This window comes from Monodon monoceros, unplaced genomic scaffold, assembly GCF_005190385.1.
Source record: "Monodon monoceros isolate NGI ecotype Baffin Bay Population unplaced genomic scaffold, NGI_Narwhal_1 Super_Scaffold_7, whole genome shotgun sequence".
In the NCBI taxonomy this organism is placed as follows: Eukaryota; Metazoa; Chordata; class Mammalia; order Artiodactyla; family Monodontidae; genus Monodon; species Monodon monoceros.
The window spans coordinates 47,321,212-47,346,295 of NW_021703784.1; the positions used below are offsets into that span (position 1 = coordinate 47,321,212).

At 40.3% G+C, this 25,084-nt stretch overlaps 1 protein-coding gene across 3 annotated transcripts in view; it reads left to right on the plus strand.

Annotated features, from left to right (window-relative positions):
• The window catches only part of DLG2 (discs large MAGUK scaffold protein 2), a 2,046,181-nt gene that overhangs the window by 1,659,664 nt on the left and 361,433 nt on the right, over nucleotides 1-25,084 (plus strand). For all 3 annotated transcript variants that reach the window (XM_029208176.1, XM_029208177.1, XM_029208181.1), the window contains one exon: nucleotides 16,975-17,131. In XM_029208176.1, the coding sequence (XP_029064009.1) occupies nucleotides 16,975-17,131 (157 nt within the window). The remainder of the gene's footprint in view (nucleotides 1-16,974; nucleotides 17,132-25,084) is intronic.

Below are 25,084 nucleotides of genomic sequence, written 5' to 3' on the forward strand. Positions count from 1 at the left end.
AGTGAGGTATCACCTCACACCTGTTAGAATGGGCATCATCAGAAAATTTACAAACAACAAATGCTGGAGAGGGTGTGGAGAAAAGGGAACCCTCTTGCACTGTTGGTGGGAATGTAAATTGATACAACCACTATGGAGAACAGTATGGAGGTTCCTTAAAAAACTAAAAATAGAACTACCATACGACCCAGCAATCCCACTACTGGGCATATACCCAGAGAAAACCATAATTCAAAAAGACACATGCACCCCAATGTTCACTGCGGCACTATTTACAATAGCCGGGTCATGGAAGCAACCTAAATGCCCACTGACAGACAAATGGATAAGGAAGATGTGGTACATATATACTATGGAATATTACTCAGCCATAAAAAGGAATGAAATTGGGTCATTTGTAGAGACTGTCATACAGAGTGAAGTAAGTCAGAAAGAGAAAAACAAATATTGTATATTATCACATAGATGTGGAATCCAGAAAAATGGTACAGATGAACTGGTTTGCAGGGCAGAAATTGAGACACAGATGTAGAGAACAAACGTATGGACACCAAGGGGGGAAAGCGGGGGTGGGGAGTGGGGTGGGATGAACTGGGAGACTGAGATTGACATGTATACACTGATGTGTATAAAATGGATAAGAAGAACCTGTTGTATAAAAGAATAAATTAAATTTTTTTAAAAAGATGTTAAAAAAGTTAAAAAAAATAAAAATCTTTCCTAAAATGTGCTTTGCCTTTAAGGAAAATATGCAGAATGATTTTTCTCATCTGTTTATAAAATACTACTTTTGCTTATACCCCAGCTTTCAAAATGTTTTTAAACAATATTTCACCAGTCATGAAAGCTTATGGGCAAATGGTGCAACTATAAAAATTAACTCTGTACAGTGGTTATGGTTTTCTTTTATTTAACAGAATTGCTAAAAGTATTCCTTTTATAAGTAACTGCTCTTTAAAAATCAAAGTGCAACAGGAAGCAGAAGCAAATACCTGTCGTCATAGATGGTATATACAACTTAACAGGAACGTTTTCTGCAAAAATACTATGAAATAAAGGAAAACAAGAGGAGTAATTTATTTTCTTTTACTTTGGAGATGAGATGATGATTAGAAGGTATGAATATGAAAAGTGAGAGCATATGTGAGAGCAAAATTTGCTTCCTTGTTTGTCTTTTTGAGAAATTCAGACAAAAGCAAATTGAGTAACATGGTTATTACATTATTATATTTGATATATGAAAAAGGAAAAACTCCAAATATTTCAAGCTAACCAAGATTAGAGGTCTTCCCTGGTGGCGCAGTGGTTGAGAATCTGCCTGCCAATGCAGGGGACACAGGTTCGAGCCCTGGTCTGGGAAGATCTCATATGCCGCGGAGCAACTAGGCCCGTGAGCCACAACTACTAAGCCTGCGCGTCTGGAGCCTGTGCTCCGCAACAAGAGAGGCCACGATAGTGAGAGGCCCGCGCACCGCGATGAAGAGTGGCCGCCGCTTGCTGCAACTGGAGAAAGCCCTCGCACAGAAACGAAGACCCAACACAGCCAAAAATAAATAAATAAATAGAAATTCATAAAAATACATTAATATTTTTAAAAAAAGATTAGATTGAAACTAACCTATAGTTGATTTATGTTTGTGGGAAGAAAATTATTTCATTGGTCTGTTTGATTCCTTTTATCAAGGATATTAATATTATATAGGGATCTCAGATGTGTAACTAATTCCAAGATTTCTCCAGAGAAGAGAGCTAAGAGAGAGTTTTACAAAGAATACACACTAGATGCTGGCAATTAAATCCAAGGCCGTATGTTACAGCCTCAAACAAAGTCCCTCACTTTGCAAGCCAGATTATTTTTAGAGACCTTTAGAATGTTCAGTTAAGCTCCTTGCAGGCAATCTTGGGAGGCTGTAGACACAGCATAACATAACATAAACATTTGAGGCTTACCGAGAGCAGTTACTGCGTCCACAGAGTCTCTGCTGAGTAAAGAAATATTCAATGCCTTCGCTTTATCCTGTATAAAATCTGAATTCCTTAGCCTGGCATCCATGTTCCTTCACAACCTGCCTCAGTCTTCTAGTTTTCCTTGACACAGATCCTACACTCCATTCAAGCTGTGTTCTCCCTGTTCTCCAAGCACATCTTGCATATGCTCCCCTCTGGCCCCGGGCTCATGCCATGTACTGAAATACCTTCTACTTTCCTTTCCACTTAATTAGTTTCTACCCATCCATCAAGGTCTAGCGCAGAGTCTATCTTCTCCATGACTTAATCATTTTTTCTTTAATGAGGAGATTTCTTATTATCCACAATACTCAGTTGATACTTAACATATGTGGCCTTGCATTGTTGATTTATTATTTTATGTATATCTGTTTCCAGAAATGCTAACTCCCTGGGAAAAGAAGTGAGTTAGCATTTACTGAGCACTTGCCGTGTGATCCTAATATATATTTAAATTCATCCTTAAACTGCCATAAAATAGATATTGTTCAAAATTTACAGCTGAGAAAATAAGACAACAAAAAATTCCACCAAGGTGATCAGCTGTTAATTGATAGGACTGCCTTCAACCCTCCATCTATCTAGCCCCAAGCCCATATAGTTTTTTCCAGTATCACAGCATACCATACTATCCCATCTAATAAAATTCTTTTTATCTCACACAGTACCAACCACAGTATATTTATTTAGTATATACTCAATATCTGTGTGGTAACTATGTTGCTGAAGTCAGCCTACCCTCTGCTGCAGAAAGTCTAGAGCATAGATCCTCCTCTTTAATGCCAGAATGCTTGTGTATTATCTTAATATCATGTCCTCATAATAGCAGTTCAACAAAACCCCTTTATCTTTGTGTATCTATATGATGTCCAGTAATCTGCTTAACTGATTGACTAGTTGACCAAATTAACTAATTACTTGAATGAGGCATACACTGCACTACAGTCTTCTGAGGAGCTAGATCATTCATATATAAGACATCAGTCCTCATCAGCCAGCAGCTTTGAAGCCTTGTGTGGTTGACCTCCAAGCCGTCACCTTCACTATGCCCCCTCTTCACACTTAGGCTAATACACTTCTTCCCATGCTGCTGAAAAGTCTCTTTCACCCTCATCACTATTTTTTCCTTAACAACATTGCTCACATGAATACAGTTGCATTTATAGAGAAATAAAGAAGAGAGGGCTCGGGGAGACTAGCTGGCTCTTTACGCATGACCTCAGAGGGTAACAGTCCCTTACTGGATTATCACGATAGTAAATCTGAGACTTAACGTCTACGTGCTCTGAAACTCAATTTTTGTCCGTGTATCCAGGGGTGATCAAGCTTATACGCCATAATGCCAAGTTATGAATGTACAATAAGAAGTGGATCTGCTCAAGATACCAGAACGTGCTGTTTAGCACATTCACTCCTATTAGGAAAAACACTATGGAAAGACATATTTTAATGAGCAGGTGGCTTGGTGAGCCTGGACTCTTAGAGAAGGAAATCAGCCAGCCAGATGACCTTAATGGCTGCTGTCACTGAGCTAGATGGCCAAATGAGCCCATCTTGTGGGTTACCCCCACCAGCCAGCACATTTAATTTTTTTTTTTTTTTGGCTGCGCCATCCCAGCACATTTACATCAGCAACCTGGAGCCAGAGCTGGAGGGTGCCTCTGCCCCATAACGCTGGAGCCACATTGCCGAGTTCCTTCTCCTAGCACACAGGAAGACTCTCCCTCTCTTCTTCTCCCAAGTTATTCAGTTTTGTGAATTCTATTCCTAAAGTACAACTTCTTCCACATTCAAACATGCCTTGATTAACATGCCTTGAAAAAACAGGCCCTTTGAGCCAAGGTGAGGTCAGATATGTATCCCTGACATCGTTAAGGAGCTAATATTTTGTGCTTTATCCTTTTGTTTAGGGTGTAGCCTTTCAGGGTCCTGATTCTTTGCAAGGGTCTCTGATCTAACGCCCACCTCAGGACCCACACAGTCCTACCTAGGCAGCAGTCAACTCTGGACACTGGAAACCTGCAAAAGCTGTTCAGTCCACTGCTCGTCTCAGTTCTTGCCTTCTTCTCTGAACTTGTACCCCTTTGTTTTTGGCCTCTAAGGATTTCTCTTACTTGCAAGCTTTGCCAGTCATTTAAAACTATTTTATAAGCATTCTATTCAGAATTTTTAGCTGCTTTGTAATGAGAGGGGTTTTAGGACATCTAATCTGCCAAATGGCTGGAAATAGGATCTCAATGTATACTTTTCTTTAATACCTTTCTCTTTTCTAGATGTTTCTAGCTCATTGCCTACTCTGAATTTTATCACTCCTCCTTGACGTAAACGTTATTTCCTGCCAGGTTATTACTCAAGCAAGGAACCTGCCCCACAGAGGGCATGCCCAAGTTCTCCCACATCCCTAGAGAGGTGGAACTAGATAGAATTCAATATCATTTCATCCTACCCCCTCACTTGTTTTTTCTTTGTTCATGCAATATATTTTTTGTGTGTGTGTGCGTGTGTGTGTGTGTGTCTATCTTATAGGCTCAGTCCATACTAGTTCCCAACATTACAAAAACAAATAAACCATGGTCTTTATCTTTCAGGACCATATACATTCACAGAATAGATAAGTAAGCAAAGTAGTTTAATGACAGTAAAGGTAACAATAGTGGTATGATCAGTGAAAAAAATGTGGTTTCAAAAAAGGAGAAGTGGTCAGTTTTTCTAGAGGCAAGGGGGGATAAGGAAACAGAGAGGAGACAGCACCAGGCCTCAGTCTTGAAGGCCAAGTGGAAGCAGAAGTTCATTATACAGATGAGGATGCAGGAGAAGGCATCTTTCTAGCCAAAGAGAACAGCCCACTGCTGGAGAACAGTCTGGACACAGACAATAAGACATGGAACAACCTGGTGTGAGGAACAACTCTCACCTGGGGAGTTGGAACTGGGGTGCAAGGCTGGAGCACGGGGTGCAAGGAAGCATGGTGGAGTTAAGCATTAGAGAGGTAGTTGAAGGTCAAATGATGGGGAACTTTGGATATCATGCTTAGAAGTTTAGGCTTTATCCTGAAGGCATATGGATCCCGGGAAGGCTTTTGAGCAAAGGAGTAATATGGTCAGATACGTATTTTATTAGAAAGATGACTGGAAACATTTTCACAGCTTACTTCCCACCGCACCACACAGCCTCTCACTATGGTGGATATTTTGGGAGTTGTCTGGAGTGACTTCACACACCTCAGATGTTCAAAGCTCAAGGAACGTCCTACTAATGGCCATGAGAAAGCCTTCAGGTTTAAGTAGTCACCTCTTTTTTTTTTTTAATCCTGTACCCTCTTAAGCCATCTGGTTTAAGGAGAAAAAATTAGCCCATAGCACCCTGCTTCCCTCTGCATGAAAACATCCCAGCTGGCTGAGAGCATCCTCTGAGACTCCAGCTAAACAAGACGATGCTGCTACTGATCAGCCACAGCTGGGAGCAAATCAGGCAGGCATCTCCCCAACTGTTCAGCATCCAAAGGTTTTTATAATTAAAAGGCTTTTTATATCCCATTACAAGAAAAATAAAACTGCCTAAGTGAATGTAGCACATCTCATCCAGGTGATGATAAAAAGACAAAACCTTTTTAGAAGAAGACTGGTCCCTCTTTGCTCTTGGCTACTTTAGCTTACTGTGCACATGTTTCTGACCAAGCACTTGTCCCGTTCCTGGGCTCTTATAACTGTTTGTTTACATGTGGCTCCCCCCACCCCAGGCTCTTTCATGTTTGTATTCACAGTGCCTGACACAATGTCCGTACCCCACAGATGTTTGTTTATTGAAAGTTTGGATACATAAATAAAATAAATACTTTTAAGTGGATAGGTAAGTTTTTTTTAATATGGATATAGCTATTATGAGTAACCAGGTTCCATCTTTACTATAGATTCCAATTTAAAATCTAATATGAAAGCTGAAATTAGTAGACAGCACCTAGTATGTACCAGGTATTGGGGACAAAAATCAAATGACATGTTCCCTGCTCTCAAGCTGATCATTCTAGCTGGAGAGGGAGACAGTTTGCCAACTCAGTGTCATAAACATTATGATAGATACGTGGAGGAAACGCTACGGGAGGCGCCCATCACAGCCTCGAATGGGAAGGTTGAAGAGAGTGTCAGGGACAGCTCCTAGAAGATCGTGATTCTTGAGCTCAATCCCGAATGAGGAACAAGAGTTAGAATTGTGTTCCACTGTTCACATTTAATAATGTAGAATAATGACTACTAATGGGTTCCTAGGCCATCCGAACTCTAGATGATGAATGACAAGGAAATTAGAGCTCCAATCACTTTAGTATGAAAAGTATTCACTTCTTTATAAATTGGCGGTGTGAGCTCATTGATTCAATCATCAGGTGTTTATTGAGCATTCTTCTATGTATACAGGGGACACCTAGAAATATAAACCACGACACCACACCTTCAATAGATTATAATCTCTCTGGAGGCCACAATGCCCTCATGCACGGAGAAGCTCGTGGAAATACAAGGAGTTATGTTCATCAGACCCGAAGTCATTGGCCTAGGCAATAAATATGCAGAAATGAGAGCTGTGGCTCAAAATCTGGGGGAATGGGCCATCATGATGAAGGTAGACCGTAAGCAAGTCTAATATAAAAGGAAAAATTAAGACAAAAGGGAAATATAAGATACATATATATAGGATATTTCAGCATGAGACAACTTGGAAGGACAGAGATGGGACTGAGTGTGGACTATTAAATCAGCTTAAAGTTACAGAGAATTACTATGAGCCAAGTACCACGCTGAGCATCGTGGAGAAGACAAACATGGAGCAGACACCAAATGTGCCATCAAACTGTGAACAGTACAGAGTCTCACTGGCAGCCCGTAGCTGATCCACAACAGAGACATGTGGGTGTGACCTGCACCATACTTTTATTTATGTTTTATCACTGTCAGCTTAAAATTCTGGAAATTCACATAAAATCTAGATTCTTATCTTTAGAAACTGGAGAATCTGGCCATACTAGTCGGTGTTCCTGCTTGGAACACCTGTCCAGAGCTGAGCAGAAGCTACCCTTAGAGGGAACATACCCTCAGTTTGTTACAGTCCCTGCTCACCTGCTTCACTCATTTATGTATAGATTTTTCCATCCCAATTAAAATCTAGCACAAAAGAAAGATATTTGCAAAAAAATTATAACTTGAAGTAGAAGGTAAAGTGAGGTCTAAATCACTGTGGGAGTTGAGTCGTTCATTCAGTAACTATCTCCTGAGTTCCTGCTACTGCTGGAGAATTGCTGGTGCCTGAACTCCCGGAGTTCACAGTCTATTGAGGAAGAAGGATATATGAGCAAACAATCACTGCACAATGTAATAAATGCTACAATGTTATGTGTACAAGACACAGTGTGGACCCACGGAGCAAGTGATCGCCTGTGTCTGGAGGGTCAGAGAGTTTGAACTGGGTTTTGAGATGGCCTGAGCCAAGAAATGGAGATATGAAGCAACATGTCAAACTCAAGGAAGCACAGGAGTTTGCTATGACTGGAGCATAGGATGGCTGGAGCCAATTAAGCAAGAAACTAAGCGAATCAGGTGTCATTCTAGTGGAAAGAATGTGTTTGGAACATTGAAACTAGAATCAAAGAATCTTCAAATTAGGAGACTATCCTAAAAGTCCAAGCCTGAACTAGAGAGAATGGAGAGGTTGCGTGGAAACCATGACCTTCAGAGAGAGCAGAGTGCAAGGCAACGTATAATGAAGGACTGAAGTTTGTGGTTCAAATGATAGAAGCCAAGGGCAGTTAAAGTGAATCTTTGAGTGTCAATAATTCTGGAAACTATATTCTGTAAATATACTGTGATACCTTTTTAAAATTCAGGTCCTCCTCTGGCTTATACAAAGTATATTTTAGTTTAGTGTTTTAAATTTCCATTGTGTAAGTTCTCTCTCCATTTAATGGACAAAACACTTAACTTGTAGTAAATTGACTGGCCCTATCAAAACAATGAGATACCAGTACATACCCATTATTTGGCAGAAATCTAGAGCACCATCAACGCCAAATGCTGGTGAAGAATTCTCATTCATTGCTGCCGAGAATGCAAAATAGTACAGCCACTTTGGAAGACAGTTTAACAGTTTCTCACAAAATTAAACATACTCTTACTGTATGATCCAGCAATCATGCTTCTAGTATTTACCCAAATGAACTGAAAATTTATGTCCACACAAAAACTTGCACATGGATGTTTATAGCAGCTGTATTTATAATTGCCAAAACTTGGAAGAAACCAAGATGCCCTTCAGTAGGTGAGTGAATCAATAAACTGTGGTATAGCCAGACCATGGACTATTATTCAGCACTCAAAAGAAATGAGCTGTCAAGCCGTGAAAAGACATGGAGGAATCTTAAATGCCTATTACCAAGTGAAAGAAGCCAATCTGAAAAGGCTACATACTGTAGGATTCCAACCATGTGACATTCTAGAAAAGGCAAAACTATGGAGACAGTACAGAGATCAATATTGCCAGAGGTTGTGTGGAGAGTGGGATGAATAGGTGGAACACAGGGGATTTTAAGGTCAGTGAAACTACTTTGTATGATACTATAATGATGGATACATGTCATTATACATTTGTGCAAAGCCACAGAATGGACACCACCAAGAGTGAAGCCTAATGTAAACCATGGACTTTGAGTGATAAGGATGTGTCAGTGTAGGTTCATCAACTGTAACAAACGTAGCCCTCTGGTGGGGGATATTGAGAGTGAGGAAGGCTATGCATGTGTGGCGGCAGGATGCTTATGGGAAATCTCTGTACCTTCCTCCTAATTTTGTTTGAACCTAAACTGCGCTTAAAAAACTGTCTCAGAAAAAGAGAACTACAATACGACCCAGCAGTCCCACTACTGGGCATATACCCTGAGAAAACCATAATTCAAAAACAGTCATGTACCACAATGTTCGCTGCAGCTGTATTTACAATAGCCAGGACATGGAAGCAACCTAAGTGTCCATCAACAGATGAATGGATGAAGAAGAGGTGGTACATATATACAATGGAATATTACTCAGCCATAAAACGAAACGAAACTGAGTTATTTGTAGTGAGGTGGATGGACCTAGAGTCTGTCATACAGCGTGAAGTAAGTCAGAAAGAGAAAAACAAATACCGTATGCTAACACATATATATGGAATCTAAAAAAAAAGATTCTGAAGAACCTTAGGGCAGGACAGGAATAAAGACTCAGACGTAGAGAATGGACTTGAGGACACGGGGAAAGGGAAGGGGAAGCGGGGATGAAGTGAGAGAGTGGCATGGACATATATACACTACCAAATGTAAAACAGATAGCTAGTCGGATGCAGCCGCATAGCACAGGGAGATCAGCTCCGTGCTTTGTGACCACCTAGAGGGGTGGGATAGGGAGGGTGGGAGGGAGACGCAAGAGGGAGGGGATATGGGGATATATGTATACATATAGCTGATTCACTTTGTTATAAAGCAGAGACTAACACACCATTGTAAAGCAATTATACTCCAATAAAGATGTTAAAAAAGCAAGTCTCAGTCATAGAAAAAGAGATCAGATTTGTGGTTATCAGAGGTGAAGGGTGGGAAGGAGGGGGAACTGGATGAAGACAGTCAAAAGGTACAAACTTCCAGTTATAAGATAAATAAGTACTAGGGATCTAATGTTCAACATGATAATTAACACTGCTGTATGTTATATATGAAAGTTGTTAAGAGACTGAATCCTAAGAGTTCTTATTGCAAGGAAAAAATATTTTTTATTTCTTTAATTTGGTATCTATATAAGATGATGGATGTTTACTAAACTTATTGTGATAATCACTTCATGAGGTATGCGACTCAAATCATTGTGGTGCACACCTTAAACTTATACAGTATTGTATGCCAATTATACTGCAATTAAACTGGAAGAAAAAAATTTGTCTTGAAAAAGAAGACTAGCTCTGATGTTTACTAGCTGTGTGAACAATAAGCTAGCTTAACAACTACCTTAAACAAGTTGACTTACCTAAGCATCAGAAAAACAGAACTTCTCACGCTACTATACATAAAACAGATAATCAGCAAGGACCTACTGTATAACACAAGGAACTCTACTCAATATTCTGTAATAATCCATATGGGAAAAGAATCTGAAAAAGAATGGATTATATGTATAACTGAATCATTTAGCTGTACACCTATAACTAACAAAACAATGTAAATCAACTATACTCCAATATAAAATAAAAATTAAAATAAAAAAAGTAGAACTTCTAATTTTCCACAGGGTTTTGATCCTCTGACAAGAAAAATATGCATTAAAACAGTTTTTTTTATTTTTTATTGAAGTATAGTTGATTTACAGTATTATATTAGTTTCAGGTATACAACATAGTTATCCAATGTTTTTATAGATTATACTCCATTTAAAGTTTTTTATAAAATATTGGCTATATTCCCTGTGCTGTACAATATATCCTCGTAGCTTGTTTATTTTATACATAGTAGTTTGTATCTCTTAATCCCATATTCCTATTTTCCACCACCCCCACCCCCCGCTTCCCTCTCCCCACTGGTAACCACTAGTTTGCTCTCTATATCTGTGAGTCTGTTTCTGTTTTGTTATCTTCATTTGTTTGTTTCATCTTTACATGAAAACTCTTTAAAATCTTCCATATAATGTAATGGTTTATTAGTATAAAAAGTTTAAATTAGAAAAAGTACATCATTTGGAGTGTGCTTCGGACATTTTATTTGCATACCATCTTTCAGATTTATTTCTTTGCATTTCTCCCTTTTATTAAACATCCTAATTTACTTTGATATAAAATTCTATTTTTAAAAAGACATTTAAATCTCAAGAGTTGAGAAGTTTCCAAGTAATTTGGTTTAAAAGACTTGTCCAAGGAAAATAAATAAAAACTACCATCACTTAAGAATGATGTGCTTTATGCAAAGGGTCACTAACAAAATGCCCCTGCATGGGTTACATAGATACGTAATGGGGTCTGATGTTTCATAATAATCTTTAAAGCTGTATTCTTTCTGCAGAGAGCATTTTGCATATTAAACATGTAAGGATAATCCTTACTTCCAAAGAAATTTTGTTCTCTCCCATTTTTCTATTAAAATATCAGGGGCTCCCCTGGTGGCGCAGTGGTTGAGAGTCTGCCTGCCGATGCAGGGGACACGGGTTCGTGCCCCGGTCCGGGAAGATCCCACATGCCGCAGAGCGGCTGGGCCCGTGAGCCATGGCCGGAGCCTGTGCTCCACAATGGGAGAGGCCACAACAGTGAGAGGCCCGCGTACCGCAAAAAAAAAAAAAAAAAAAAAAATCAGGCTCCCTCCATAAAGTTTTCATTTTCTCATTTTTGATAGAACCTTGAGTACAATACTTTCCTCTTAACTTCGCAAGAAGTGCAAATATGATGCAACTTATAGATTTTTGTCTGAGAAACGTGAGGGAAAGGTAAGACTAGAGAATGCAAGGCAAGCTAGAGAATGAATGCCCCATCTAAAGAGGGCCATGTTCTAGACAACTGTTGCTATGCAATGAGATTAAGAGCCAGTATTCACAGAATGTCTGGGTTTTTTTTCACGTAAAGCCATAAATCCACATTTTATGCAAATTTTCCTAATTTTAAATATGAGCAACTAATTCAAACATTTGTAAACACTGTGGGTCAAATTAAGCCTCCAACTTATCAACTGACAATCTCTGGAATATATCGTACTCTGAGATTTTGAAACAGGAGATGTGTCTTAATTCTGCCTTTGCTACTTACTAAACTCAGTAAAAACTTGGGCAAGCAGTCTTATTTCACTAATCTAAAAAGTTGTCAAAATAATTTCTCCATCAGGTTGTTTACTTTTCACAATATTTTGTTATAAAATTTTTCAAATATAAAGAAATTTAAAGAATGTTATAATGGACATCCATATACTTGCCATCTAGATTCTGCTTTTAACATTTTACTATACTTGGTCTATTCAATCTATACAGTCATCAATCCATCTTCCCTTTAGGATCGGTTTCAAAGTAGTTGCAGACATCAGTATACATCCTTCATTAGATTGTTTTGAGGAATAAATGGAATGATGCACAGAAAGCATCAAGCACAATATTTAACGTATAGATAAAGAGTCATAATAGCCCCCTTCCTTCCCTCTGTTTATTATCTGTAGCTTGAATGTCATTGGTCCCACTAAGAGTGTGTGTTTTATATTGGGGGAAGAAGGATATTTTTATAATAACCTTTTTTGTCAAAAATCCTCTTGGCCCCTACCTTCACAAATGTATCTAGAACCTGGACTTCCAGTATCAGCCAAAATAGAGTATCCCCATTCCTCTCTAATCCTCCCTCTTGTTATAAAAGCAAAACCAACTTTAGACATAATAAACATAGCAACACTCTAACAAGTTGGAAAGAAGTCAGACTGGCTTGGAGAGGAATGACACTGATGTGAGTTGTCTGGATTTTCTTTCTGCTTCCCATATATCCTGGATGGGGCAGTAGAGAAGCCTATACCCTGAAACCACCAACAGGCACAGATAAAGTAGCCTCAAGAAAAGCCTGCTCCCTGTAACCAAAGGACTGGGAAAAGGGTAGACGAATAGAACTGGGAACATTTTAGTAATACTGGCCCTACTCTAGCCAAATACCAAAGAAAAAACTGCCCACTCACCATTGTGGTACCAGTAGACCATGCAGATAGCTAGATTTCTGGCTCCACCAGAGACAGTTAGGAGAAGCAATTATGAGATGGTCCTTCATTTCCTCCACTGGGCTGGTGTCAGTGGTCCAAACAAGAGCTGAACTTCCATCCCCACTCTGCAGCAAAAAGGCAGAATAAGATGGTATGAGGTGTAGCTGGTTGAGACTCCACTTTCAGTGGAAAGCTGAAGTTACATCTTTACCCAGCAGCAACAAGCTGGAATGAGGTTAGCATTCTATTCTCCTACTCCTGGTATTGGCAGGGACCAGCTGGAAGCTGAACTTCCACCCCCTGGCAGTGGCAACAGAAAGAAGGAGGAAGAAGGAAGCAGCACTCAGTGGCAAACCACTTTACCTACCAGGGTAGTGTCAGTGGGACTCAGTGGGGGGCTGAACTTCTAGCCCCACCCAGAGGCAAAGAGGCAAAACAAGGTGGTTCAAGGTGGTGCTAGTCAACATGCTACTTTCTCTCCACCGCTGGTGTCAGTGAGTCCAATGGGACCTGAGCCTCTACCCCAACCAAGTGACAGGCAGGTAGAATAAGTCAAATGTTAGCTGGTACCCCACTTTCTCTCCTCCCTGGTGTCACCAGGGCCAAATAGGGAGCTGAATATCCATCTCACTTGGATCTACATGCTACACCTAAACCAATCCACTATGTGGAAAAGACTAAGATTAGATAGGATCCAGTGCCTCACAACATAACACCCAAAATGTCCAGTATACAATAAAAAAATTGCTTCTCATACCAAAAACTAGGAAAATCTCAACTTGGATGAGAAAAGACAATCAACAGATACAAACACTGCGATAACACAGATGTTGGAATTATCTGTCAAGGATTTTAAAGTAGCCAGCATGCTTCAGTGAGCAATTACAAACACACTTGAAATAAATTTTTTTAAAAAAAGAAAGCCTCAGCAAAGGGATAAAAGATATAAAGAAAAACCAAATAGAATGTTAAAGCTTTAAAATAAAATAACCAACATTTTAAAACTCACTGAATGGGCTCAATAGCAGAATAAATATGACAGAAGAAAGAATCAGTGAATCTGAAGATAGAAAAACGGGAATTACTCAATCTGAACAGAAAAAGAAAATAGATGGAAATGTATCCACTGTTCGCCACTTCCTCTAATACCACCCTGGTCCAAGGGACTATTATATTTTGCCTAAATATAGCAATAGCCACCTAACTGGTCTCACTTCTTTAAACTTTGCCCCTCAAATCTATTTTATACCAAAGTAATCATTTAAAAATGTAAATCAAAAAAAAAAAAAAGTAAATCAGATCAAGTAATTCTTCTTCTCAGTGGATCCCCATTTCTCTCAGAGCAAAAGTTAAAGTTTTAAAATGGTCTACAAGGCCCTTCAGGATTTATCCCCTGTTGCCTCTCTGCCTGTTGTAGGCAAAATTATGAAATGGCCCCATGATCTCCACCTCCTGGTGTTACCCCTACAGTTAAGTTACCTTACGTGGAAAAGGGATTTTGCAAATGTAATTAACATTACTAATCAGTTGATCTTAAGGTGAAGAATCATCTGGGTGGGCCTGACCTAATCACATGACCCTTTGAACAGCAGAGAGTTACATCCAGCTAATTGCAGAAGAACAAGACAGATTCCAGATATGAAGAGGATTAAATGTACCATTTCTGGCTTGAAGATAGAGAGGGCCACATGGGAAGGAAAATGCGTGGCCTCTAGAAGATGAGAGAGACCTCCAACTGGCAGCCAGCAAGAAAACAGGGACCTTAGTCTTTGTTAAGACTAATGGTTAATTTTATATGTCAACTTGACTGGGCCACAGGGTGCCCAGATATTTAGTTAAACATTATTCTAGGTATGTCTGGGAGGAAGTTTCTGGATGAGACTAACATTTGAATTAGTGTACTGAGTAAAGCTGATTGTCCTCTCTCGTATGGGTAGCCCCATCCAACCCATCCAAGGCCTGAATAAAACCAAAGGTTGGGTAAGAGAGAATCTGCTTTCTTTCTTTTTTTCTTTGAGCTGGGTCATTGGTCTTCTCCTAACTTTGGACTCAAACTTTAGCTAGAAGTTATACCATTGGCCCTCCTGGGTCTCCAGTTTGCCAACTATAGATCCTGGAACTTCTCAGCACTCATGACTGCATGAGCCAATTCCTTATGATAAAATATATGTAATACAGTCCTACAACCACAAGAAACTGAATTCCGCCAACAACCTAACTAAATATGGACCTGGATTTTTCCCCAGAGCTTCCCAATAAAGTTTGGCCTGGCTGACACCTTGATACCAACCTTAAGAAATCCTAGGCAGACAACCTAGACAAGCCCACCCAGACTTCTGACCTACAGAACTGTGAGATAATAGTGGGTGTTGTAGTTTCAACTACTAAGTTTGTGGCAATTTGTTACTCATTAATAGAAAACGAGTACACTGAGTGCATCTTTTACCATTCTCATTCCCTTGTTCACTCATTCAGCCACACTGGCCTCCTAGCTCTTCCTTGACGACACCAGGCACCCTCCCACCTTAGGGCCTCTATTCTTTCTGGCTGCAATGTTTCCTTCAGATATCATATGACTAGTTTTCTCGCCCCTTCAGTCTTTCCTCAACTGTCACCTTCTCAATAAATCCTGCCCAGGCCCATCCCTGAAAGCACCGATCCTTTTTACACTGCTCTGGTTTTTCTTTTTCTCAAAATATTTATTGCTTTCTAACACGCTATTTAACAAACTTATTTATTGCATTTATTTCTTTTTAGTGGTCTACCCCCATCAGAATGTATGCTTATAATAGTAGGGATTTTTGTTTTGCTTACAAACTTTCCGAGTAGCTGGAACAGTTCCTGACATAGTAGGTGCTTACAAAGTATTTGCAGAAGAAAATGAATTAACTCTTAATACATAGCATTATTACATATTACTTATAGTCCAAGCTCTGATGTGCATTGTAACTCCTTCCTCATAATAAGGTTAAATATAGATATAATGCATCTCTTTGTGCAAGGAAATGTGATAGCAAATAACAAAATCTGTGTAATCATTAGTATAAAAATATATTGGATGGCTCTTTGCCATTCTTACATCATTAAGAGCAGGAAAATAGAAGAGGAACCTTTAATGATTGGAACTGAGATATCTGGGAGAGGAGGGTGGGTGATACAAAAAGCACCTTGGTCAAACCTAAGGCTTGCAGAATACATTTTTTGAAACTACTGATAGAGAAAATTCAACTAGATGACTTCTAAGATCCTTTACAATTCTACATTCCATACTTCTCCAGCTTCTACACAAACTCAATGAACTGTTGCCTTAAGATTTCATCTCTCTTCCTTTTATTGATGACCGTCAAATCTGAATTTGCAGTCCTCTCTGAGAACCTAAACTCCTATCCTTTGTCTCTAGCTGCTGCACATCTCCACAAGGATGTCCCACTAGTACCTGGAACTGAGCATTTCAAAATCATACTCATCCTCATGACCCACCTACCCCTCTTTTGCCAATTACTTAGATGTTCTTCCTTCCTCCTCCAATACCTGAATCAATCTCTGGACCCTCTGTTCCTCCCTTCAAATTACCTCTCTCATGTTACCCTTTCTTTTCATTATCACTGCCATCACTTTTGGGCAGGCTGTCACTTCCTCAAACGTGGATTACTTGGACAACATCCTCACTGGTTTTCCTGTCTCCCATCATATCTGCGCTTCCAACTCCATCAGTCCTATTATGGTCATTTGTTAATCTTCCTAAAATGGATTTAAATATTCTTCGTGCCTCAAAATCTTCCAGTGAGTCCCCACTGCCTACAGAGTAAATTTTAATTAACAATCAAACAGACAACAAACCCACAGGCTGGCATGTAAGATCTTTCATGGTCTAACCTATTCAGTCTAGTCTCTTGTCCCCCAAATTCTCTCCCTCTTTTTGGATACATCCATCCTACTGAATACTACTCTAGTGCTCATTACAAGAACAGATGTTTTAAACAAAGGAAACTTGTAAGTCTAGTTTAAGTAAATGTTTTGGAATTAAGGAATAAATTTGCATGGTATTTTGGCATTTGTTACAGTGAGGAGTTCAGACATCTGCCCTGATATTAGCATCTTTTTGATATGCAAATTTATCATAATTGGGGAAGCCATTTTCACAGGTAATGAATTGCTGGTGTTGTATATCCTGGTGAAAGTAAAAGCAATGTAAATCTTGGGTGGGCCACCCTATGAACTGTGCTCTCCACTTGTTTCTACAGGGAGCCGCGCAAGGTGGTCCTGCACAAAGGCTCCACTGGCCTGGGCTTCAACATCGTGGGCGGGGAAGATGGAGAAGGTATTTTTGTATCCTTCATTCTGGCTGGTGGACCAGCAGACCTGAGTGGGGAGCTCCAGAGAGGAGACCAGATCCTATCTGTGAGTATTTCTTCTTAATCTTTATTCCCTCCATGTCTGACACCATTTGAGAGAAAGTCACTCCCAGTTATAACTCCAAAAGCACCTTAATTACAAAGGAAAAGTGGAGGAGAGCATTATGGCTTCAGGTGCATGTTGTAATTTAAATGGTGTTCAGGTGTTTGAAGAGTGTTACTTCCCTCAGATACAGGTAAAGGTGTTAGTGTTTTCATTTAGATTTTCTGAGACATATTTGCATCCAATAGAACACTGAGAAGCATGCATTCTTTAGGTATATTACTTATTTTTCAGAATGCCAAATTTCTTTCAAAATCCATCACTATACTCTAAAAACTGTATCTTTATGATGTATATAGTTTGTTGCATATAACTATGTAAGAATAATGTATAAAATAGTGCTATATACAATTTGGTGACATTGATAAGTCATTGATAAGTAGCAGCATGACCATTTACCTAAATACAAAAATTACTAGAAATGAGTTAATAAGCACTTATTTACCAGGCATTTTATAAAAGTAATTTTTAATTCCCACAATCACCCTGAAAGGTACTGCCCCATGTCCAGATGAAAAGAATACGGTTCAGAGAGGTTAAATAACTTGTCAGAGTTAACCTAACTAAAGAGTCAGAGCTGGGATGTAAATATTCAGTTTTAATGCCCACCACCTACCTCCCCTCATCCCTCCCTCCTTCCTTCCTGCCATCCATCCTTCCTTCCATCTTGCTTTCCCTCTTCCTTTCTTCTCCAAGTCCTTTCTTCTATTTGAATGTCTACTGAGTGCTTCTTTCTACTACATCAAGCTACCTCCCTGGGATAAACTCTGTGATAAGTAGTTATATCCATTGTGAGTGTTCATGCCCATACTGTAACTTTGGCAAACATGCAAATAATAATAGAGAATTACATAAGGAGCCCAGTTCTATGGCTGAGGTTATCGCTCACAACTCAATGAAGCATTTAGTTTGTGGTTTTCATTGTATACTTAGAAAAATTTGCTTTTGCTTTATAGCTATGGTTTGTAGCTAGAATTTTCCAAGCGACCTTATGTTTGTTAACCATCACTCCAACTCCTACCCATGCACACATGATTTACCTACTATAATGTAGTCAGTGGACCTAAGCAAAGTGTCCAGTGGTCTGCATGCATGGCCCTGCCTTATGTGTTTCTGTGGTTCTCCCACACATGCAGGTTCCTTCTCACTCATCAACTAGCAGATGTCTGGAAAGACTGAGTATAGGATAAATAGGGTAAGGTCCCATGCCAGGCCTTTGTTCTGTTACCCAATGTCATGCCTTCAACTACTTCGCCCCACCTACTTCTTCTATACTTAAATCATACATATAAGATATAATTTTAGGGCTTCCCTGGTGGCGCAGTGGTTGAGAGTCCGCCTGCCGATGCAGGGGACACGGGTTCGTGCCCCGGTCTGGGAAGATCCCACATGCTGCGGAGCGGCTGGGCCCGTGAGCCATGGCCGCTGAGCCTGCGCGTCCAGAGCCTGTGCTCCGCAACGGGAGAGGCCACAACAGTGAGAGGCCCGCGTATTGCAAAAAAAAAAAAAAAAAAAAAAAGATATAACTTAAAAGGTTTAATAAGCTATTAAACCTCATCACCCATATTTATTTACACACCTGTGTTTCCCTACAAAGTTACAAAAAACTCCCTGAAAGCAAATTCTGTATCGTTTTAATGATTTTGTATCCTCAACATTTAGCACAGTGCCTGACACATAGCAGTCTCTCAAAAATGTCTATTGATGAAAAAGTATTGAATTAAAAATAGCGATGCCTTAAAAAGTCACTATAGGGACTTCCTGGCGGTCGAGTGGTTAAGACTTCGGCTTCCAACGCAGGGGGTGCAGGTTCAATCCCTGGTCAGGGAGCTAAGATCCCACATGCCTCGAGGCCAAAAACCAAAACATAAAGCAGAAGCAATATTGTAACAAATTCAATAAAAGACTTTAAAAATGGTCCACATCAAAAGAAAAAAAACTTTAAAAAAAAAAGTCACTATAACCTGGGAGACTGACTCTAAAATACTTTCTAGAACATACTTCCTCCTCCTGGCTCAAAATCTGTAGACTGGGGACATCCCTGGCCGTCCAGCAGTTAAGACTCCACACTTCCACAGCAGGGGGTGCAGATTCGATACCTGGTCCAGAAACTAAGATCCCGCACACCGCACGGTGCAGCCAAAAAAATGTAGATTGGGGGACCACTCTGTCATTTCATCACAATCAGCATTCACATTGTCATAGCACTTTCCCAGACACAAAGCACTTTCACATGCATTGATTCTGGGAATCTTCAAAGAAATCTTAAGTGTCAGGATATGTTATTATTACTCTCACTTTCCCTATCAGGGGAAGGGGATTCAGAATGGCTAAATGATTTGTCCAAAGCTCCACATCTACTGACTCTGACTTTGGACTCAAAAGCAGGTCTCTTGGGGCTTCCCTGGTGGCACAGTGGTTGAGAGTCCGCCTGCCCATGCAGGCGACACCCCGGTCCGGGAAGATCCCACATGCCGCAGAGCGGCTGGGCCCGTGAGCCATGGCCGCTGAGCCTGCGCGTGCGGAGCCTGTGCTCCGCAACGGGAGAGGCCACAACAGTGAGAGGCCCGCATACCACAAAAAAAAAAAAAAAAAAAAAAAAAGCAGGTCTCTTGACCCAAAATAAGTGTTCTTTCTCCTCACAGCACAATCTCTCTTCCAAACCTTGACAACGGTCTCATTCAGCACCGTCTTTGTACACATTGCTCTGTGTGCACACCACACTCTGGAACACACAGAACTGTAACAAGCTAATATTTACATGGTGCTTTGAGTCAGACACAGTTATAGCTAATTTAATCTTATAAAAACCCTGTGCCTTATTATGCTCATTTGAAGGATGCATAAACTGAGGCACAGAGAGGATATTAGACTTTTTAACTCTGTTTAAATGAGAAATCCACTAAGTCATGGGTTTTATTTGTTTTAACCTCTCTGTGTGTGGTAGAAAAAGAGATGAGCCAATAACCTTCTTATGGCTCAACAAAGAAACTCCCAAGTATTTCTGCTTTTAGAAGTAGATGTAACCATTTAAATATGATTGCCAGGACCACAGAGTAAGCAAGGCAAACAATCAGAATTACAGTCTTCTTAGAGATTACAATTCATAGAACATAAAAATCTCTGAAGTTCAAATATCATATCCATCTTTTATGTAAAACATTTGCAAAAATTGTTCAACAATGAAAATACCATCTGCTTTTTGCAACTGAAAAGAAAAAGGGAACATTTCTCCTCTTTAGCTTGTAAAAATTTATAAAAACTGTGGCTAGAAAGTGTCCAGTTTAAAGGCTCAGTATTGGAATTTCATTGGTTTAACACTGCAGGGAAATAATAAACAGGCTTGAGAAGCTCAAACATTATTACAATATGGAAAGAAAAATGACAGAATAGAATTATTAACAATGGAATATGGAGGATAATATTTTGTACCTACAGCTTGCACTGGACATGTAAGGACAAGTTATAACTTCCTGGAAAACACAAGAACAAAAACTCTAAACAAAAATTGAATACAGGGACTTCCCTGGCAGCACAATGGTTAAGAATCTGCCTGCCAATGCAGGGGACACGGGTTCAAGTCCTGGTCTGGGAAGATCCCACATGCCGCGGAGCAACTAAGCCCGTGCACCACAACTACTGAGCCCGCGCTTTAGAGCCCACAAGCCACAACTACTGAGCCCACGTTCCATAACTACTGAAGCCCACATGCCTAGAGCCCGTGCTCCACAACAAGAGAAGCCACCACAATAAGAAGCCCATACACCGCAACAAAGAGTAGCCCTCACTTGCCACAACTAGAGAACGCCCGCGTGCAGCAACGAAGACCCAATGCAACCAAAATAAATTTTAAAATACCTTTAAAAAAAAATTCAATACATAGGGCTTCCCTGGTGGCACAGTGGTTAAGAATCTGCCTGCCAATGCAGGGGACACGGGTTCGAGCTCTGGTCTAGGAAGATCCCACATGCCACAGAGCAACTAAGCCCGTGCGCCACAACTACTGATGCCCATACACTGTAGGGGCCGCACGCTGCAACTGCTGAGCCCACGTGCTGCAACTACTGAAGCCCATGCACCTAGAGCCCGTGCTCCGCAACAAGAGAAGCCACCACAATGAGAAGCCCATGCACCACAATGCAGAGTAGCCCCCTCTCGCAGCAACTAAAAAAAAAAACGAAAGCCCGTGCACAGCAACGAAGACCCAACACAACCATAAATAAGTAAATTAATTTAAATAAATAAATAAGTTCAATACATAGATTTCTAATTCGTGTAAGATTAATTTGCAAATAAGTTATGCTATGCTAACAATAACATAGTAAGTTTAGAGAAGAGAAATAGAATCCCCAGGAAAGAGAGCTGGAGGGTAGATCGCTGCTCTCAATTGGTCTCCATAAAGAAGGAAATTGTATAATAGACAGTTACCTTTCTAATTAGGGATATAATGTTCATCCCTATTTCCCAGATTTTTTCTCCCATATAGATTATAGAACCTTTTTAGATATTTTATTAATGGCTTACTATGTGCCAGGTTCTGTACTAGGAATTGAAATCTCAAAGATGAATGAGATCAATAGACTAATCTCAAAATGCTTACTGCCTAAAAGCAGATCCACTTGTCCTTCGGTATCCACGAGGGATTGGTTCCAGGACACCCCACTGATAACAAAATCCACTCTGCTCAAGTCCCTTATATAAAATGGCATAGCACAATGTATACAGTCGACCCTCCGTCAACAGGTTTTGCATCCGTGCATTCAACCAACCGCAAATCCATGCCAACTGTATATCAATGCATCTAACATAGGTAGAGATAGAGATGGCAAACTGAGGAAAGAGAAGAAAGCACTTAGAACAGAGCATGTCACACTCTAAGTACTCAATCAATACTATTACTACTAACTATTCTGCCTTAAGAATGTGTGTGGTGTTTTTTAAAGTGTGTCAGATAACCATGTCTAAGGAAAGCCTCTTTTAGATAGTTTGAGCCATTCCTTCTTTGGGGCAGGGCTTGGACTAGATGAGCATTTCCCAAAGTGAGTTCACAGGGTATTGGAACAGCAGGATTGCATTAGGTTGCTACTGAGAGAAAGGGTTCCCTAGTGAGCAGGTTTCTTCACTGAAGAGCTTTTCAAAAACATCTGTTTACCAGTGTACACTGGGAATCTCCTTAGAGGCAGATAAAGTATATGGTTTTTCCCAAATGTATTTGACCACGAAACCATTACATAAGGAGCACCTCATAGGACCCCAGTAGTGGGAAATGCTTGAGTAGATATGTTTATAGTTCCCATAATTGACTGTTTTCCGACAAGATAGTCACACTCGCCTATACAGAAAAGGCAACTAGTCTTTTACTATGTTTTAAGATTATGGGCGCCATCTAGTGTTCATATATTGTCTAAACACTTTGCATGGCAACCTGAAGATGGAGGATTCCCAGGCGCCATTGCAAGGATTTATCCTGCACTTCCCCCTCCCCACCAGAGCTACAGAGCTAAAGTGGTTAAGATGCTGAAAAAAATCGTCACCTGAGGCCACATTCCATGCACGTATTGTGAGTGATCTTTTCTCTCCAGTTTCTCCTTTATGTATTCTATCTCTCAGGGATTTATTATAGAAAGTCTTATCCAATAATTGAACCATCTCCTTGAGGTATTTGTGGAGAAGAATTTAGGGCATTCAGCATGCAATCACGTTAACTAGTACAGTAGCCTCCTCAGGCATTCTTTCTGCAGAGGGAAAGATAGAAATGCTTCTGTTATTATTTGTTTCAGTGCTTTGTTCTGAAAAAATGTATATATATGGAGCAGAGCATGCAGAAGCAATACCACTATAAAGAGATCCTTTTCTGTCTCACCAAGCAATTTTAGTCTGTTCAATCTTCAGGAGTCTAAAAAGGATCACCCTAGCTGACCCTGCAAACTCCAAAACTCACTCTTGATGGACTTTAAGTATTTAACTCACTCTGTTCCAAGATACGTAGTTGGGAATATGTGTGGCCAGAAGTGAAATGTTGCAGCCGTTGCAGTGAAGGTAGAATAGGTAATTGGGAATTTTCAAACTGAAATTGAAATTGCATTGTGATTTTTGAAGGAGTGAAAATGAGTCACAGTTCATCTGGGTGTTTCACTAACTCGCAGGTTTCCTTCCTATCTTCATGTTTAGAGCCATGCAGAAGGGAAGGGCTTTCTTTGTTAGATCCTTACTGTCAAGTTACTCAACTGGAATTCGAGCATTATATACACTCTTCACCATCCTGGGGTACTGGTAAAGTCACCCTTATATTGTTACCTCAAATGACAACTCTTAATCCCTTCCAGTGAAATCCAGCCCTCCTCCTGCCCACCCCGCCCCACAAACAAAGTCCCAAATTATTTCTTTTTTTTTTTTAATTAATTTATTTATTTTTATTTTTGGCTGTGTTGGGTCTTTGTTTCTGTGCGAGGGCTTTCTCTAGTTGCGGCGAGAGGGGGCCACTCTTCACTGCGGTGTGCGGGCCACTGTCGCGGCCTCTCTTGTTGCAGAGCACAGGCTCCAGACATGCAGGCTCAGTAGTTGTGGCTCACGGGCCCAGTTGCTCCGCGGCATGTGGGATCCTCCCAGACCAGGGCTCGAACCTGTGTCCCCTGCATTAGCAGGCAGATTCTCAACCACTGAGCCACCGGGGAAGCCCCCAAAATTATTTCTTTAATTCCCTGAAGTGGTCCTCTTAAAAGCTTACCAACCCCATCCCTTCCAGTGACCATGCCATATGAGCCATGTCCTTCCTCTCCAGCTCTGTCCCCAGCCCCATGGAGGATTCTTGTTTTCATTGTTTTCAGTGCTCAAGGGTTTCTGTTTAAGGGATTGTTTCTCAGTGTTCCTGAAACCTGCCTTCCAGAGAGGCTCTGAGGACTGTGCAGAGGTGAGGACAAGAGCCGTCTCCCCACTCTGTGTTGCTTTGTCACCTTGCTTCCAAAAGCACAACAGCTTAAACTAGAAATCTTACAAAGTCTCTTACCTAATCAGCACATTTAGTTTCTCTCCTCTCATCCTCAACACTTGGAGTCACTCAAACCCCAGCAAAACCTCCACCCTTCCCCCAGGGACAAGCATCAGTCCCAGCTCTGGTTATCCTGGTTTTTTTGTTCTTTTGCTGTTGTTGTTTTTCTGGTTGAGCTCCTCCTACTCCACCTCTCCCAACAAAAGAAGGGCAACAAGACTCAACAGACCAACACAAGTTTAAACACAACAGTGTATATTTCCAAACTGAGATGATTTAACATCTGCATTTGGGTTAACGGGGATTCTACAGCTTCCCCCAAGAAAATGGGTAGACCCGTCCTTTGTAACCAAGGGCCTGTCTTACAATTTTGCTCAAAGAAACAGTATTTGCTGAAGGGAATACTGAACACCTTTAGCTTAAAAGACATTAGACAGGTCAGGGGTTGGGGGGGGTAATAAATTGGGAATTTGGAATTAACAGATACACACTACTAAATATAAAATAGATAAACAACAAAGACCTATTGTAGAGCACAGGGAACTATATTCAGTATCTTGTAATAACCTATAACAGAAAAGAATCTGAAAAAATATATATGTATACATAAAATTGAATTACTGCTGTACACTTGAAACATTGTAAATCAACTATAGTTCAATTTAAAAAAAAAGACATTAGACAATATACAATTTTTGTGTGTCCCCACATTGCCCCCTGCTTGTCATCAAGGTTTCAGAAAATTCAGAGTCCTGTATCAGCCAGGGCACCCTATTAAACAACTTGTAAGTGAAATCTAACCAAGTGGAATTGATGATGTTTTTGAAAAGATGAAGACTTCTTGCCTTAACCCTGACCAGTTAAATTCAGGTTGCTGGCCCAGAAACCACGCGGAGGCTGCCTCCCCA